Below are 19,903 nucleotides of genomic sequence, written 5' to 3'. Positions count from 1 at the left end.
AGTCCGTGTCCGCGTGTGTGCATCCGTGTCCGCAAGCGCCTATGAAGGCTGGCACGGCGCACGTGGGTGCTTGCTAGCAGCACTTGCGCCAACAATCTGTTATGGTTATACGGAGATCTTTGTCTTTGTGTACATGCGCATCTGCTTGCATGTGTATTTGTGCATGAACGTGTGAATGTGGGGAGCGGTACTGTAGTGGTTAGGGTGCCGTGCTACGAACCCGGCATCCCGAGTTCGATTCCCGCTCACGGCCACCACCAGTGACGATTATCTGAATCTGCTTCTGGGCCTCCTCTAGGTCGACTCAGCCTCACATAAGTACCTGGTGCGGTGTGTAAACATCGCCACCGGGGAGACAAAGGCGGTCGGGCGTGGTGCTGGCCACCCACCCCCTCGTGTGCCGTGCCGGCCGTCATAGATGGTACTCGCCCAGCAGCACTTGCCCCAAAAGTCTGTTAAAGGCTATACGGGGGATCTTTGTCCTTGTGCGTGCTCATAAGGCGATGCTGAGCTGGCCGCCTGCAAGCCCCACGCACGTAACCGGCGCTCGATTGGGAGCCGTCATTCCAGCCGAGGCTTCAGTGACTCCGAACGAACGAATGGGACCAGCATAGTCATCTCATCCCCACCACCACCACCTCCATCCAACTCCCTCCCGAGTCAAAGACAACGATCCCCCATATCGCCAAAATAGAGTGTTAGGGAAAGTGCTGTTCACAAAGAGCTGTGAAGGGCTGGAATGGCACACGAGGGGCTGGGTGGCCAGCACCACGCCCGACCGCCTTTGTCTCTCCAGTGGCGATGTTTACACGTCACACCAGGTACTCATTATGAGGCACATACACAACAACGGCCATCGCCACGAGGTGGCAGGTGACGTCACCACGGTGCTTGTGCCAGTCTATGTGCACTTCGAGGCCACGCGAAGTGTCGAGAGGGTGCTCGCAGGAGGTCACGGGATAGACCCAGGTGCCATGGGTTGACTGATTGAGAAGACTGGCACATACTTGCAAAAAAGACAAAGATCCCCCGTATAGCCTGAACAGTCTGTTGGGGCAAGTGCTGTTAGCGAGCACCAATGAAGGCCGGCACGGCACACGAGGGGGTGGGTGGCCAACACCGTGTTCACGCATACATATACACACACCGGCAATTCTTCCATCGCCACGTTTTTCTCCCGTGCCCGGAGAAATTCGAGAGAATCTTGTAGCGCGCTTTCTGAGTTCGTCATCAGGGCCTCTCTCTGGCAGCCTTGGGGTAACAAAACAAACGCGCAGACTTCCACGCCTCCCACGCCCCACGTCTCTCTCCCTCTCTCTCTCGACACAATTAATTGCTCGATTGTTTCTTTGCACGTCATCCACGTCTTTAATTTATTGTGCGGAGCGAGAGTTATGGAAAGAAAGGGCGAATTGCCTCCCAATGTATGCCGTTACTTGTTGCAGCACTGCCTGCGCCTTTTCCGTGGGACACACGGGATGCGGGGGACGTCACCGCGCAAGTAGTGCATGGTGACGTCACTACCGCGCACTTGCCCGCGCACCAGGCAGGAAGCCAGCCAGCCAGCAAAACTTTTTCTTCTTCCTGCTATCGTATACGATACGATTCTGCACAACGACCGCTGATGGCTCTGTCGCGTGACGTCCCGTGGCGGGAAAAGAATCGCGCTGCAGACGCGGCCCTCCGTCTGCAGAGCTGTGAAAAGAGCTTCATAGACTCATCGGATTCCTCCAGTATAGATACATATTCTGATTCTGTCCAACCAACACGGTTAACAGAGCCCATACCATGCTGATGATCAGTAATACAAATGAATCCAGTACTAACATTCGTGATGTAGGTGAGTAGAGCCACTGCACTGATGAGGAGTCTTAATCAGGATTAATATCGCACCACCATGCAGAGCATCAGAGCTACACGGCACTGACGATCTCTAATGTAGACGAAACTGGGCCACGTTAAATGAAGTGAACAGAAATCCGGCCATTGGAACAGTCCTTCCGCAGATTTCTCGATGCGGCTTCCGCGTATTTCTACGAGGTTATCGCAACGTGGACAGACGGTGATGATGCCCCCCCCCTCACGCCAGCAACATTCCCCCCCTCCAGACTATGGTGCCCCCAACCCCCCACACATATTGGGTGTTCGGTAGAGACGGGGCCTCTCGCTCACCCGATCGCCCGCCCGCATCCTCGTCCACCATCTGATAGGCGCCGCTCTGCCTCCACGCACAGCCGCCTTTGCCAAAACAAGAGCCGCAGACTCGGCACGGTCGGCTGGTCGCCGCATAAACCTGTACCCCCGCCACCACCACCACCACCACCACCGCCGCCACCACTGCCACCACCACCACCGCGGCGCTCGCGCCGGGCTCCAGTTACTCGGCGGCGCGACGCTCGGAACCCGGGAGGGAGGGAGGGTGGGGGGGCGGTTTTCACTCTCCTCTCGCAACTTTGCTTCATTGGCCCGGTGACTCTCGCTTGACACGACCATTATGAGTCTCCTGAGATGGACAGAGAGAGAAGAGAGAGAAAGAGAGAGCACGCCCGTCTCCAGCCAGGGCTCGAGTCGAGGATTCTCAGAGCCACTGATGGATCGGTGGCGCTGACACGGCTGCCGTTATGGACACCCTGAGAGAGTCGGAGAGAGAGAGAGAGATAAAAGAGATGCGGCCAAAGCTTAGTCTCTTGCGGGTACATTGACTAGGTCCATGGGAGTCAAGTTTACCATTGGAGTGCAGTTTACCAGTGGGAGTGCAGTTTACCATGGGAGTGCAGTTTAACATGGGAGTCCAGTTTAACATTGGATTGCAGTTTAATATGGGAGTCCAGTTTACCGGGGGAGTCCAGTTTAACATGGAAGTGCAGTTTACCATGGGAGTCTAGTTGCCGACCCCTGGGAGAAGGCTTTAGGCCGTTATGAACCCACTGAGAGAGAGAGAAAAAAACCCAGTCCTCGGGCTCGAACCCAGGATCTCTATCTCTCAAACACAGCTATTATGAACTAAAACACCCAGTCCTAGGAAAGATACGCGGGGAGAGACGCACGGGGAGAGATACACGGGGAGCGATGCACGGGGAGAGACGCACGGAAGAGAAAGATGCACGGAGAGATTCACGGGAGAGAAAAATGCACGGAGGGACACACACGGAGGAGAGAGACGCGCAGGGAGCAACACAGGGAGAGAGAGATGTATAGGTGAGACGTCGGGGGAGAGACGCACGGGAGAGACATGAGGTGTGTGTGTGGGGGGGGGGGGGGGTGTTTATGGCGGCGAGGGTTTTTGGGGGATTTGAGGCGCGGTGCCCGAAGCGGCCCGGCTCGCCTCGCGCCGCCAAAGTGCGCCGGGATTTCGCGTCCCGGCCACCCGATCGGCGTGTGAACACAATCCGGGTTCGTGGCCTCAGCCAAATCCATTTCCGTTTTTTTTTCTCTCTCGGTTTTTTTTCTTTCCGTTTCGCCCGTCACCTCCCTAACCCTGCTGCCGCCGCCTCCACCACACCCAGGATTTAGGTGCATCCGAAGTGGTGACCGGGTGGGGGGGGGGGGGTTCATAATGGCCGAGTTGGAGTTACTGAGTCGGCACCGACGAGATCCTGGGTTCAAGCCCTTGGGAGCCGTGTTTCTCAGCAGTACAGGGGGCTCATGATGTACGTATGTTGAATTTCTTTCGCACCGTACGTAGCTGATCGGAGGTGGCCATGTCGGAGTCACTGAACCCACTGGGTTGTGGGTCCCCTCCGGTTTTTCCCCCAACGTTTAGAATCAACGCGCATTTAGAGTTTTTTCTGCTACTGTTTATTTCCTACGTGATGAAAAGCCACTTCGTTGAGCTATCATTTGCGTGTGGCCAGGTCGCATTCTGAAAAAGAGCTACATAGCTCAGTGGGTCTTACCTAGTAAAATATATATTTTTTAATATATATAGTTTAGTTGAATATAAGGACTGATAATAATGCAATTTATAACGCGCGCAAATTTGCGGACGTAACGGCCGCAACTCAGAGGCAGTGGAGCCAAGCTCAGAGTCGCTCGAAAGCGTGGTTATAGAGGTGAGTTTTTAAGTGTCTCTTGAAGGAGGCGATTGAGGTGATGCTGCGAATGTGCAGCGGGATGATAGCGTTCCAGACTGTTGGGGCTGCCACCTTTCATTGAGCCTGAAGTCTCATGGGGATTCACAATGGCCGTGTCGACCTGTGTGTGTGTGCGCGCGGGTGCATTAGAAGGATGTGCAAGTCGTGTTTCATGCACGGTGCTACGAAGCCGGTGGTGACCTAAGTTCGCTTCCAGGCCACGGCGTACATCGGTGGCAGGTCGTGTAGCATAGGTCAACTTCGGCTTCAAGCGAGTATAGTACCTGGTGGAGCATAGGAAAACAAATATCAGCCAACTTCGTTGGCGAAAATCTAAACCGGTGCTGGGCCCCTCCGAGGTCGACCCAACCTCAAATGATTACCTGGTGGAGCTAAGGGAAAAAAAACACATCGGCACTGGGGAGACAAAGGCGGCCAGGCGTGGTTCCAGCCCGCACCACTTTCCCTGTCGCTGTTCGCACGCAGCACTTGCCCCCCCCCCCTCCGCTGCTTTTCAACAGTCTCGTGCGTAAGGCTACATGGGGGACCTTTGTCTTTGTGTTGCTGCAGAATCGCTGGAGCACTGGGAGCGGCTGACGGTGGCCGACGCGCTGGAGCCGGTGCAGTTCGAGGACGCGGAGAAGATCGTGGTCCAGGGAGACCCCGGCGACGACTTCTTCCTCATCACCGAGGTGCCGATTATGTCCCCCCCGGGGACTGAGAGAAAGGAGATAGAGGGAGAGAGGCAAGGAGAGAGGCAGGGAGAGAGGCAGGGAGAGAGGCAGGGAGAGAGGCAGGGAGAGAGGCAGGGAGAGAGGCAAGGAGAGAGGCAGGGAGAGAGGCAGGGAGAGAGAGAGAGAGCGAAGGGAAAGACCCAGATCTAGAGGCCCGTCCATAGAGCGGTTGTGGGGCTCGGAGCAAATATAAACTAAAACTTAACTATTTTTAATTTTACCAGGTAAGGCCCACTGAGCTAAAGAGCTGTTTTTCAGAAGCGACCTGGCCACATGCGATGATAGCTCAACGAAGTGGCTTATCATCTGGACATTTACAGCGGCCAAATCCTCTTGAACGTGTCGATGTTGATTCATAAATGTGGAGGGAAAAGCTGGATAGAAATTCACACAACCACGGGGAGAGAGAGAGAGAGAGAGAAAGCCACGCAAACTCCAAATATACAGCAGGTGTCAGGGTCAGAATGGAAACCATGACTTCCTGCATACCAGGTGAGATAACATCTCACACTATGTGGATCCCCCCCGCCGACGCCTTCAAACTAAACTGGTGGTATTACATCTGACGCCGCGACGTTGAAGCGCGGGATGCCCCTCAAAGCGCGGGGCACGGGGCAGTCGCCCCCCCCCCCAATCCGCTGTAGCTTAGCGGTGGCTCTGCCCGGACCCCAGGGTTTGAGCCCATGTTGTCATCTCGAGCGGTGTGCCTCCGAACCGGCCATGATGAGCCCCCAGTGGGTGACCGATTGGGAGTTTGTCTCGAATCGGATGTGTAGGGGATCTTTGGCCCCAGCGAAGTGGGGTGAGGGTGGTAGTGGGTGGGTGGGGGTGGTTGTGGGTAAGGGGGGGTAGGTGGGGGGCGGGGTGGATTGGGTTCAGGGGGGAGGTGGAGGAGGGACGTGGAAGAAGAAAGAGTTCCCTTCTTCGCTGCCCACGACTGTAAATTCTCTACGATGGAGGAGGATGAGGGAGGGGCGGGGGCAGGATGGGGATGTCGGGTGGGGGGTGATGGGCATGGAGGAACACGGGGGGGGGGGAGACATGGGAATCCATGCTGCTCCTCCTGCTTGTGGGAACAAAGGTGGCTTTGCAGAAGAACACTTGCTGCGGATTGTGTGTCTTATTGGTGTGCATTTGTGTGTGTACCTGTGTGTGCGTGCGTGTACCTGTGTGTACCTGTGTGTATGTACCTGTGTGTATGTACCTGTGTGTATGTACCTGTATGTGCGTGTGTGTACCTGTGTGTGTATGTACCTGTGTGTGCGTGTGTGTACCTGTAAATCAGTGTGTGTGGGTGTGTATCTGTGTGTGGATGTACCTGTGTGTGCGTGTATGTACCTGTGTGTGCGTGCGTGTACCTGTGTGTGTGTGTGTACCTGTGAATCAGTGTGTGTTGGTGTGTACCTGTGTGTTTATGTACCTGTGTGTGTATGTACCTGTGTGTGCGTGCATGTACTTGTGAATCAGTGTGTGTCGGTGTGTACCTGTGTGTGTATGTACCTGTGTGTGCGTGTGTGTACCTGTAAATCAGTGTGTGTTGATGTGTACCTGTGTGTGTATGTACCTGTGTGTGCGTGTGTGTACCTGTAAATCAGTGTGTGTTGGAGTGTACCTGTGTGTGCGTGTGTGTACCTGTGAATCAGTGTGTGTTGGTGTATACCTGTGTGTGTATGTACCTGTGTGTGTATGTACCTGTGTGTGCGTGTGTGTACCTGTGTGTGCGTGTGTCAGTGTGTACCTGTGTGTGTGTATGTACCTGTGTGTGCGTGTGTGTACCTGTGAATCGGTGCGTGTTGGTGTGTACCTGTGTGTGTATGTACCTGTGTGTGCGTGTGTGTACCTGTAAATCAGTGTGTGTTGGTGTGTACCTGTGTGTGTATGTACCTGTGTGTGCGTGTGTGTGCGTGTGTGTACCTGTGAATCAGTGTGTGTTGGTGTATACCTGTGTGTGTATGTACCTGTGTGTGCGTGTGTGTACCTGTGTGTGCGTGTGTCGGTGTGTACCTGTGTGTGTGTATGTACCTGTGTGTGCGTGTGTGTACCTGTGAATCGGTGCGTGTTGGTGTGTACCTGTGTGTGTATGTACCTGTGTGTGCGTGTGTGTACCTGTGAATCGGTGTGTGTTGGTGTGTACCGGGGTGTCAGGGGAGCGGTAGTGCGGCAGTTAGCGCGGCGACCCGAGTTCGATTCCCGCTCACGGCGAACACCAGTGACGATTATCTGAACCGGTCCTGGGCCTCCTCTTGGTCGACTCAATGTTAAATGAGTACCTGGTGCAGTGTGTAAACATCGCGACTAGGGAGACAAAGGCGGCCGGGTGTGGTGATGGCCACCCAGCTCCATGCATGCTGTTCCGGCCTTCATAGGTGCTCACTAACAGCACTTGCCCCAATAGTTTGTTAAGGCTATCCGGGGGATCTTTGTCTTGTATGTGGGGTGAAGCACACTGCGCCAAGAACCCAGCGATGTCTGAGCCAATCCTGGGCCTGCACTAGGTCGACTCAGCCTTAAATTAGTACCTGGTGCATTATGTAAATATCAGCACTGGGGAGACAAAGTGAGCCGGGCGTGTTGCTGTGTAGACATTAACACAGACACACACACGCCTACACACACCTACACACACCTACACACACGCCTACACACACACCTACACACACACCGACAAACACACCGACAAACACACCGATGCTCACACAATGAAACATACACACACATCCACATTGACACACACATTCACACACAGACACAATCAGAAACAAAGATCACCCATATAGCCTGTAGGGGCAAGTGCTGTTAGCGAGTAGCACCTATGAAGGCCAGCACGGCACACGAGGGGGTGGGTGGCCAGCATCACGGCCGGCCACCATTGACTCCCCAGGCGCTGATGTGTATACGCCGCGCCAGGCACTCATTTGAGGCTGAGTCAACCTAGGGGAGGCCCACGACGGGTTCGCCGATGTTGACCGTGAGCAGGAACCAAAGTCGAGCTGGCGGGTTCGTCGCGCAGAGCGCTAACCACTGCACTGCCACTACAAAGGCAACGGCACACGCACAAAGAGACATACACACACACACAACACTCAGGCAACAGCCGCTGTATATTTTGGATCTGAGGTCAAAACAGAGCTCAGCGTTGATTCCGCTGTGAGGCAACCGTGAAGCGTTGTGTTGATACAAACACGACTCTGCACTCAAGGACGTGTGTGTGTGTGTGATGTGTTTTCACTCTTCGGTTTCTGTACTATATCTTTTATTATGTTTTCAAGTTTGAGCACTGTATCCGCTCTTGTCAAAACTACTAGATAAAGTTCCATCGTCGTGATCGTCGCCGTTGTTATGATCGACGTCATCGCGATCGTGCAGATTAGCGCCAGCAATAATTACCATCGTCCTCGCAATCGTCATCATCGTCACTGTCACTGTGAACTTAGATGATGATGATGATGAGACTACTGCGTTGGTTTTCTCACGGTAGCGCTGGTTCATTACATTCGCAATTATTATTACCATTATTATTATTATTTTATCGTTACGATAGTCTCTCTGGGAAAGTCTCTCCGAGTTTCAGGGCTCTTTTCACGGAGGCGCCTGCCAAGGCGGTAGAGTGGCGCGACGTTGCCACGCGCCGCGTGTGTAACCCAAATTAGATTTATTTTTACGGGTACATTTTTCGGCATCGGGATATTACTTGGCCACTACCGGTTACATTGTACGTACGTTTGTATGTTTTTTGTTTTGTTATGGGAGTAAAACCCGGAAAACCCGGAGGAAACTCGTGCAGAAAAATGGACACACACACACACACAAACTCCACAGCGAGAGGTTCCCGCGTCAGGGATCGAACCCAGGCCCGTGCTGTCACTTGCGCCGCTTTGGCCAACACGACAACGGCCCCACTGTCACTGCCAGTGTTGGTAGCCATCCCCTCCCCCCCCCAACTTGGCCGTGAATCTCAACGCTAGGTCTCCTCGGGGTTCCGTGTGTCCGGCGACAGCACCGCCACCACTCACCTCCCCCGGAGTAATGCGTTCGCATCGGCACCGTCTCTTCATTTGATTTAGATGGTGCCCTGAGCAAGGCGCTGAGCAGAGAATTATCAATTTGACATTGTACATACAGTACGTATGTACGTTGAACTACTTTCGCCCGGCGTGTAGCCACCAGCCATGCAAACCGGGGGGGGGGGGGTGTGTGGGGGACGTCGTGAAATCAGTTCTAAAGAAACGAGTTTCAGTTTTAAGGTGCGTAGACGGTGTGGTGAGGTGAGACGAGGCGATGAGAGGGGACGGCGGTGCGCGGTGAGTGGCGACGATTGCGCTGAAGTCAACGACGATGACAGCGAGACAGCGAGCGGTTGACGACGAAAGCGAGTGCGATGGGTGGTGCGTATGGGCGGTTGGGCCGGAGGGATGGACGATGGGGTTGTCACCGACGGCGAGGGCAGGAGGGGGGAAAGTCGGTGAGCTTTAGTGCACCGCGTTGAAAATCCGCGAAGTCTGTATTCGGCACTTGGGCGGCTTTACCGTCGAGGTACGTTGGGGCGCTGCCTTCCACCCCGCTTGGTCTCTTATATTTCTGACAGTGATTCATTGAAAAATGTTCTCCCCCCCCCCCCAACATCCGATACTCGAAAATATATATATATCTCAGTGTTTCATAAGTTTGGCATGGTGCGTGCTGCAGTCGTCACTGGCCGTTGTGTTTTCAGCTTATGCAACAATAATCTTGGTGGGTCTCATAAGACAAAGGTCCCCCGCGTAGCCTCAACAGAATTTTTGTGACAAGTGCTGTTGGCGAAAAGCACCTGTGAAGGCCGGCACGGCACACGAGGGGGTGGGTGGCCAGCAACCACGCCCGGCCGCCTTTGTCACCCTAGTGGCGATGTTTACTACACCGAGTACTCATTTGAGGCTGAGTCGACCTAGGGGGAGCCCAGCACCGGTGCGGATTAATCGTCACCGGTGTTGTCGGTGACCGTGATCAGGAATCGAACATCGGGTCGTGGGGTCACATTGAGCTCCCGTCTCGCAGTGCGTGGTCGAAATGGGGTTTCCACGCACTCTCTCGACCCGACACGGGATACGTCCCACGCGCTCAACAATAAAGACAGAAACTCGCGCGCACGCAATGCCCCCAACCCCACTGCAATCGACCCTCCACCCGCCCACCCCACCCACACCCATCCACCCTTCATCTCGCCACATCAAAGGCCCCCATTGTGATGGTGATGCTGATGATGGTGGTGGTTGGAGGTGAGTTGATGGCGCTGCTATTCCGGTCACTCAAACCACGGCGCTATTTTAATTCCGATCACCTCCTACACCGGACCTCCTCTCAACGCCCAACCACTGGCAATAAAAGTTGGGCGCGGGTCGGAGTGGGAAGGGTCGAGGTGGGGGGGGGCGCTGTTTGATGGTTGATGGGGGGGTAGGGGTATTAATTGGAATTTCAATTGGTCGGCTTTCATCTGGTTAATTTGTGCCGGGATTGTGTTTGAGCAATGGAGCAGGGCGGCAGGAAGTGCGTGTAAGTGTCTGTGTGTGTCTGTGTGTGTGTCTGTGTGCGTGGAAGTGTCTCTGTGTGTGTCTGTGTGTGTCTGTGTGTGTGTCTGTGTGCGTGGAAGTGTCTGTGTGTGTGTGTCTGTGTGTGTGTGTCTGTGTGTGTGTCTGTGTGTGTGTCTGTGTGCATGGAAGTGTCTCTGTGTGTGTCTGTGTGCGTGTAAGTGTCTGTGTGTGTGTGTCTGTGTGCGTGGAAGTGTCTCTCGGTGTGTCTGTGTGCATGGAAGTGTCTGTGTGTGTGTCTGTGTGCGTGGAAGTGTCTCTGTGTGTGTCTGTGTGCGTGTAAGTGTCTGTGTGTGTGTGTCTGTGTGCGTGGAAGTGTCTCTCGGTGTGTCTGTGTGCGTGGAAGTGTCTCTGTGTGTGTCTGTGTGCGTGGAAGTGTCTCTGTGTGTGTGTCTGTGTGCGTGGAAGTGTCTCTCGGTGTGTCTGTGTGCGTGGAAGTGTCTCTGTGTGTGTGTCTGTGTGTGTGGAAGTGTCTGTGTGTGTGTCTGTGTGCGTGTAAGTGTCTGTGTGTGTGTCTGTGTGCGTGTAAGGGTCTCTGTGTGTGTCTGTGTGCGTGGAAGTGTCTGTGTGTGTGTCTGTGTGTGTGCGTGTGTAGTGTTGGCCACCCACCCCCTCCTTCGTAAGTGTGCCGTGCCGGCCTTCATAGGTGCTACTCGCAAACAGCACTTGCCCCAACAGTCTGTTCAGGCAAAACGGGGGATCTTTGTGCTGTGTATATGGGGAGCGGTGGTGCAATGGTTAGCGCGCTGCGCTACGAATCTGGCTCACGGCCAACACCAGCGACGATCATCACGAGTACCTTGTGCAGTCTGTAACCATCGCCACTGGGGAGACAAAGGCGGCCAAAGGTGGCCAAAGGTGGTGCTGGCCCTCCACCCCCTCTTGTGCCGTGCAGGCCTTCATAGGTGCTAATCACTATCAGCACTTGCCCCAACAGTCCGTTAAAGGCGACACGGGGGTTCTTTGTTTTTGTTTGAGTATGTGGCACAGTGGGGAGCACAGGTGATGCATCTGTAAGTCATCTCAGTAAGTGAATTCATAACACCTGGGTCTATCCCGTGACCTGCCAGCAAGCGTTCCTCACTTCACGTGGCCTCGAGGTGTATCTACCCTGGCACAAGCATCGTGGTGACGTCACCACCACTTCGTGGATAATTACACTGGTCAACAAAAAAAATCTTTTTTTTCTGGCCTGGACTTTTGCAGCTGTTTTAGACTAATTTCAGGGTGCTGATTCCAAATATGATCTCAGATTTGCTCTATCACATGTCATTTTTATGCTATCGGCATACCACATTTTCATTTATTTTAGCCGAAATTAACTCTGTCACTTATGATTGCAAGTTGTTGCGAGTCAGTGACTGCTTTAGTGTTAAAATATGGTGCTGTATTTTTAGGATAGTGTGTTTATAATATAATTTTATGTAGATATCCACATTTATTTAATATTTTTCTTCTGCAGTTTTGATTGAAAATGCAATATTTGATATCTCAAAAACCTGATGTGATAGACCCCAAAAGTACCTTAAAACCGTTGGAATACCTTATGCCAGTAAAAGTGTGTTGACCAGTGTTATGTAATAGCAGTGTGATAATGTGATGATGGTGATGCGATTATGTGATCGTGGTGAAGATTTGATGATGATGATGATGATGTGACGATGATGGTGATGATGATGGTGATGATGTTGTTGTTGTTGTTGTGTGCTCAGGGCACCGCCGCCGTCCTTCAGCGCCGCTCTGAGAGGGAGGAGTTCGTGGAAGTCGGGCGCCTGGGTCCCTCCGACTACTTCGGTAAACGCACACGTGCACACACACACGTGCACACACACACACACGTGCACACACACACACACGTGCACACACACACACACGTGCACACAGACACACACACACGTGCACACACACACACGTGCACACAGACACACACACACGCGCACACACACACACGTGCACACACACACACACGTGCACACACACACACGTGCACACACACACACACGTAGATACGTACACACACTCTCACACACACGTGTACACACTCACACACACACACACACGTGGACACACACACGTGCACACACACACACACGTGCACACACACACGTGCACACACACACGTGCACACACACACACGTGCACACAAACACACACGTGCACACACACACGTGCACACACACACACGTACACACACTCACACACACGTGCACACACACACACACACGTGCACACACACACGTAGATAGTACAGACACTCTCACACACACGTGTACACACTCACACACACACAGACACACGTGCACACGCACACGTGCACACACACACACGTGCACACACACACACGTGCACACACACACGTGCACACACACACACGTGCACACACACACACACGTACACACACACACACGTACACACACTCACACACACGTGCACACACACATACATGCACACACACACACCCGTGCACACACACACACGTGCACACGTGCACACACACACGTGCACACACACACACGTGCACACACACACGTGCACACACACACGTAGATACGATACACACAAACACACACCCACGTACACACACACACACACGTACACACACACACACGTGTACACACACACACACGTGCACACACACGTGCACACACACACACACGTGCACACACATGTATGCACACACACACGTGCACACACACACGTGCACACACACGTAGTTACGATACACACAAACACACACCCACGTGCACACACACACGTGCACACACACGTAGATACACACGTAGATACACACGTACACACACTCACACACACTCACACACACACGTAACCACACATGTACGCACACACACACACACACACGTACCCACACATGTACGCACACACACACACGTAGGCACATGTAGACACACGTACACACACACACATATCCACACACACACGTAGACACACGTGCACACACACACACGCACGTACACACACACACATGTACGCACATGTACACACACTCACATGCATACACACTCGGACTCTTCACTCACACATGTATACAACATACACACGTATGCACATTCACGCGTACATACACTCGCACACCTACACACACACATACACACGCATGAATACGCACGTGTACACTCACACAAGTGTATGTACACACACACACGTACACGCACCCACACACATACACGCGCTCACACGTACGGGCACACAGGCGCACACATCCACCTACACACACTCACAAGCTCTCTCCTCACCCGCCCTCTCACCTGTTCACTCCCTCTCCCTCTCACCTGCCCCCTCACTCTCCCTCTCACCTGCCCCCTCCATCTCCCTCTCACCTGCCCACTCACTCTCCCTCTCACCTGCCCCCTCCATATCCCTCTCACCTGCCCCCTCCCCACCTGCCCCCTCACTCTCCCTCTCACCTGCCCCCTCACTCTCCCTCTCACTTGCCCCCTCACTCTCCCAATCACCTGCCCCCTCACTCTCTCTCTCACCTGCCCCCTCACTCTCCCAATCACCTGCCCCCTCACTTTCCCAATCACCTGCCCCCTCACTCTCTCTCTCACCTGCCCCCTCACTCTCTCTCTCACCTGCCCCCTCACTCTCCCAATCACCTGCCCCCTCACTTTCCCAATCACCTGCCCCCTCACTCTCTCTCTCACCTGCCCCCTCACTCTCCCTCTCACCTGTTCACTCCCTCTCCCTCTCACCTGCCCCCTCACTCTCCCAATCACCTGCCCCCTCACTCTCTCTCTCACCTGCCCCCTCACTCTCTCTCTCACCTGCCCCCTCACTCTCCCAATCACCTGCCCCCTCACTTTCCCAATCACCTGCCCCCTCACTCTCTCTCTCACCTGCCCCCTCACTCTCCCAATCACCTGCCCCCTCACTCTCCCTCTCACCTGCCCCCTCCCTCTCACCTGCCCCCTCACTCTCCCTCTCACCTGCCCCCTCACTCTCCCTCTCACCTGCCCCCTCCCTCTCCCTCTCACCTGCCCCCTTCATATCCCTCTCACCTGCCCCCTCCCCACCTGCCCCCTCCCTCTCCCTCTCACCTGCCACCTCACTCTCTCTCTCACCTGCCCCCTCACTCTCCCAATCACCTGCCCCCTCACTTTCCCAATCACCTGCCCCCTCACTCTCTCTCTCACCTGCCCCCTCACTCTCCCAATCACCTGCCCCCTCACTCTCCCTCTCACCTGCCCCCTCTCTCTCACCTGCCCCCTCACTCTCCCAATCACCTGCCCCCTCACTTTCCCAATCACCTGCCCCCTCACTCTCTCTCTCACCTGCCCCCTCACTCTCTCTCTCACCTGCCCCCTCACTCTCCCAATCACCTGCCCCCTCACTTTCCCAATCACCTGCCCCCTCACTCTCTCTCTCACCTGCCCCCTCACTCTCCCTCTCACCTGTTCACTCCCTCTCCCTCTCACCTGCCCCCTCACTCTCCCAATCACCTGCCCCCTCACTCTCTCTCTCACCTGCCCCCTCACTCTCTCTCTCACCTGCCCCCTCACTCTCCCAATCACCTGCCCCCTCACTTTCCCAATCACCTGCCCCCTCACTCTCTCTCTCACCTGCCCCCTCACTCTCCCAATCACCTGCCCCCTCACTCTCCCTCTCACCTGCCCCCTCCCTCTCACCTGCCCCCTCACTCTCCCTCTCATCTGACCCCTCACTCTCCCTCTCACCTGCCCCCTCCCCCTCCCTCTCACCTGCCCCCTTCATATCCCTCTCACCTGCCCCCTCCCCACCTGCCCCCTCCCTCTCCCCGTCACCTGCCCCCTCACTCTCCCTCTCACCTGCCCCCTCCCTCTCACCTGCCCCCTCATTCTCCCTCTCACCTGCCCCCTCACTCTCCCAATCACCGTCCCCTCACCTACAACTTTGTTGTTCCTTCTGCACTTTTATATCTCCGTCTTTTTCTGTGCTCCCCCCCTCCCTCTCATCCGGCTAAACGAACTCGCGCGCTGACCGTGCCCGTGTACCCCGCCCCCCCCCCAGGGGAGATTGCGCTCATGCTGGACCGCCCGCGCGCCGCCACCGTGGTGGCCCGCGGGCCGCTCAAGTGCGTCAAGCTGGACCGGCCGCGGTTCGAGCGCGTCCTCGGGCCCTGCTCCGACATCCTCAAGCGCAACATCCAGCGATACAACAGCTTCGTGTCCATCTCCGTCTGACGCGCGCCCGCGGATACACGCCCACAGGTAGGCCACGCGGTGGGGATGGCGGAGGCGGTGGTGGTGATGGTGGTGATGATGGTGGTGGTGGTGGTGATGGTGATGGTGGCGTTGGTTGAGGTGGTGGTGATAGTGGTGATAGCGGTGGTGGTGATGGTCATGTTTGCTTGAGGTGGTGGGTGATGGTTGTGATTGTGATAGTGGTGGTGATGATGGTGGTGATGGTGATGGTGGCGTTGGTTGAGGTGGCGGTGATAGTGGTGATAGCGGTGGTGGTGATGGTCATGTTTGCTTGAGGTGGTGGGTGGTGGTTGTGATTGTGATAGTGGTGGTGATGATGGTGGTGATGGTGATGGTGGTGTTGGTTGAGGTGGCGGTGATAGTGGTGATAGCGGTGCTGGTGATGGTCATGTTTGCTTGAGGTGGTGGGTGGTGGTTGTGATTGTGATAGTGGTGGTGATGATGGTGGTGATGGTGATGGTGGTGTTGGTTGAGGTGGCGGTGATAGTGGTGATAGCGGTGCTGGTGATGGTCATGTTTGCTTGAGGTGGTGGGTGGTGGTTGTGATTGTGATAGTGGTGGTGATGATGGTGGTGATGGTGGCGTTGGTTGAGGTGGCGGTGATAGTGGTGATAGCGGTGCTGGTGATGGTCATGTTTGCTTGAGGTGGTGGGTGGTGGTTGTGATTGTGATAGCGGTGGTGGTGGCATTGATTGAGGTGGTGGCTATGGTGATGGTGGCGTTGGCTGAAAGTGGTGGTTATGGTGATGGTAACAATGGCAGCCTCTGTGGTTGAAGTGGAATGGTAGTTCTTTCATGGTGCTCGCTAACATCCCCATCCTACCAGGCAAAGCCCAGTGAGATTCTAACTTATTTTTCAAAAGCAACCTGGCCACAAATGATAGCTCAAACAAATAGGCCTATAATTGGGTCATTTATAGTAGCAAGATAATCAAAAAAATCGCAATGCATGTTTCTAAATGTGAATCTCAACGGACTCACAGCTCTGCCGTCACCGCGGGTGGCAATGAATCCCAATGGGGGTCGTGCTGAGGTCACGTGGTGGGGGGCGGTGGGTGTGGTCACGGAACTCACTGGAACTCACATCCAGGTCAGTCCCAGTGGCGGTGAATTTAAGCGCGCCCGCAAGCTGGCGAGTCACTGCAGTGACGGCCATTTTCTCGGTGTCGCATCTCCAGGACGTGAAGCCCATCGAGCCAAGAGGCTCGTTTTCGAGGGTGACTTGGACGGCGGGCAACATTCTTTGCAACAAATTCTCGTTTGGAACTCCCCTTCCCATCAGAGCCTCGCCCACCACCCATCAGGCGGGCAGTGGGGGGGGGGGGGGGAATGTCCGTGCCTCTCGCAGTGGGGTTCACAATGGTCAACATGGGATAATAATAATAATAGTTGTTAAGAGTATTTGGCTGCTATAAATGTCCACGTGTGACGAGCCACTTCGTTGAGCAAAAAAGAGCTCCATAGCTCAGTGGGCCTTAGCTGGTAAAATTGTAAATAGTTTAGTTTTAGTTTATCATTGATGTTGCCGTACAAGCAGAGAAACAGGAATCAGGATGAAGGTGGAGATGTTATAGTGGACAAAACCACCACCACAACCACCACAACCACCACCACCACAACCACCACCGCAATGCCCTGACAGTTCTCCCACCATCTGTCTGGACTCACATCTTCCCCCCTTGTGCCGCCGGTCTCCTGGAGAGATGGATTACCAAAGGCGCAGAGGGCACCACGATGTGGGGATGGAGCTGCGGAATCGGAAAGTGTTCAGAAGGCATCGGCTGGAAACATCAGGCTGATGTTTCAGGCAATGGCCCTTCTGCAAAGCAGAGAGAGGGAGAGGGCAGAGAGGTTGGCCGACTTGTTGGTAACGATGACGAGGTGCAAAATGAGGCACGAGCAGTCGTTGCTTTACCCCTTGACAGACCCTGAGCAGCCAACGACATCTCAACAGACGAATGACGGGGATTTTAGAACCCACGTGACTAAAATAAATAAACAAGTCAAAATATTAAACGCCTGCCACCCTGAGGCCATAGAACTGTGGTCGTGGAAGGAAGTTGGCTGATGCATTAATGGGAGCGGAAACAGTGTTTTTGGGAAGTGTAGTCAGAGTGGAGTCGTCAGCCGGCCGGGTGGTTCAGCGGCAGAGCGAGCAGCCCGCACATCAGGAAGTTCGCGAGTTCAACTCTCGGTTTGTGGGGGGCGGGGGGGGGTTGACTCAACCAATCATCCATCTGGGGGGGGGGGTCGATACAACCAGTACCAGTTTGTGAGGAAGTCAACAGTGGTTTTTTACGGAGTGACTCACTGCTGCCATAGGAAATTTGGAATGTCCACCACTGGCTCTCAGGGGCTGTGGTAAGCGGGAGACGGGCAGGGCTGTCAGTGCAAGCAATTTGCGCGGGAGATGACTTTGTGACTTTGTAGGAGTGGGATGCCACCGTTACGTGAAGCCCCATTGTTGTGCGGAGCAGCCCACCTCGGCTCAGGTGAGACGACTATTCTCGCTCAATGTAATCACTGCTTCCTATTTCCTTCTTCCTTCCTCCATCATTGCTACCTTGCCCATCCCCCCCCCCTCCACGGCTGGATGGGGCCGCGGTGGGGGGGGGGGGGGTTAACAACTCGGAAGCTGAGAATGTTTAACATGTAGGCTTTCACGAGCAATATCATCCATAATAGAGTTTTTTTTTTGGGTTAGATCGCGTAAATATCGAAATGTGTCGTTAAAACGTGACAACCCTTACTAGTTGGCTGTGTTGGGTGGTGGCGGGTTTTAACGACACACTTATATATTTACGCGATCTAACCCAAAAAAAACCCCCCTCTATTTTGTAATCTGAGAATTGTGTGCGGCAGCAGAGCGTTTTTTTTTTGATGCGGGCAGTTACTTCGAAGTCGAGAGACCGGGGTAGAATGGTATTGGAACCAGTAACCTGGGGCCATGAGTCAGCCTGTAGGGGTGGGGTGGGGGGGGGGCGATGATTGCCGTGCGTCTGCCCAGTTGGGCAACCCGCGGGCGTCATTTTGGAACGCGGCGAAAGATTTTGGACCCCGCCACCAACGGGCCTGGCATGCGCGGTGGGCTACCCTCTCGCGGATGACGTCACGGGCACCCGCAACGTCCACCCTGAAGCGGCAGGCGGTGTGCCGCCGAGCGATCGTTGCCGGCCGGCGAGGGACAGGGAGGCGAGAGCGGCTACGGCCGTCGTCAGGCCACCGGAGGTCCAATGGGTGGAGGAGGGAAGGTCGTCAGGGGTTGCGATGAGGACCGCCGTCCTTGTGCGGAGTCTGCAACCTGGGGGGGGGGGGGGGGGAGGTGGGGTGGAGGCCCCGGGAGGTGTAGTGACGGTGGCCGATGGACACGTACGGGCGGCCACTCGAAGGTCACGTGGTCAACTAACAACTAACTCTGCCAAAGCTGTGGCCATCTGGCAGGAGGAAGGGAGTGACGGCGACGCCGCGTGGTGCCGTTACTGCGCGGTGTGGTCAGTCGCCCGTCCTGGGTCCAAGGCCCCCCCCCCCACCCCCTCCCGACCCCCCCCCCCCCTGGGCTCAGTGACCACAAAAGAAGTGGCGAGATAATGAATCTCAATAAAGTCGCATCCTTGCCACCCCCATGGCCGTGAATCTCTATGGGCTCCACACCCACGGCGGGGCTGTGAAGGAGGCAGTGAATCTGTATGGGCTCTGCTCGCGCCAAAGTGAGGCTCGTGAAAGAGGTCACGAATCTCAATGGGATCACACCTGGGGGAATAAAAGCCATTCAGGCATTGTTCCTCCTTGCTGCTTAGTGGTGGTGGTGGTGGTGTTGGTGGTGGCGATAATGATTGGAATGGCACTGATGAAGATGTTCGTGGTGGTGGTGATGGTGTTAATGATGATGATGGTGGTGGTGTTGATGACCTGAATGATGATGACGATGATGCTCATCATGGTGATCGTGGTGGTGATGGTAGTGATGGTATTGATGATGATTTTAATGGGAGTGATTGTGATAGTAACTGCAATGATTGTGATAATGACGGTCGTGATGATGATGATATTGGTATTGCTGATTACTGCAATATTTGTTGCGGTTAGTGCACTGCGCTAACCGGTTCACAACTGCTCACTACCCACAATACATCAATACAAAGACAAAAATCCCCAATATAGCCTTGTTGGACTGTTGGGGCAAGTGCTGTTAGCGAGCACCTATGAAAGCCGGCACGACACAAGAGGGGGTGGGTGGCCAACACTGTAGTAGCGATGTTTACACAGCACACCAGGTATTCATTTGAGGCAGAGCCGACCTAGGAAAGGCCCAGGACCAGTTCAGATAATCG

At 54.6% G+C, this 19,903-nt stretch overlaps 1 protein-coding gene across 2 annotated transcripts in view; it reads left to right on the top strand.

Annotated features, from left to right (window-relative positions):
* LOC133347837 (cAMP-dependent protein kinase type I-beta regulatory subunit-like) overlaps positions 1–19,903 on the top strand; it is an 89,665-nt gene that overhangs the window by 61,926 nt on the left and 7,836 nt on the right. For both annotated transcript variants that reach the window (XM_061560496.1, XM_061560495.1), the window contains 3 exons: positions 4,644–4,765; positions 12,084–12,165; positions 15,379–15,578. In XM_061560496.1, coding sequence (XP_061416480.1) covers positions 4,644–4,765; positions 12,084–12,165; positions 15,379–15,551 — 377 coding nt within the window. In that variant the 3' untranslated portion in view covers positions 15,552–15,578. The remainder of the gene's footprint in view (positions 1–4,643; positions 4,766–12,083; positions 12,166–15,378; positions 15,579–19,903) is intronic.

The sequence above is a fragment of the Lethenteron reissneri genome, chromosome 26 (assembly GCF_015708825.2).
Source record: "Lethenteron reissneri isolate LAM-NWPU_2019-01 chromosome 26, ASM1570882v1, whole genome shotgun sequence".
NCBI classification, from domain to species: Eukaryota; Metazoa; Chordata; class Hyperoartia; order Petromyzontiformes; family Petromyzontidae; genus Lethenteron; species Lethenteron reissneri.
The sequence above is the reverse complement of the archived record's forward strand: the minus strand, read 5'-3'. Positions and strand labels throughout refer to the sequence as shown.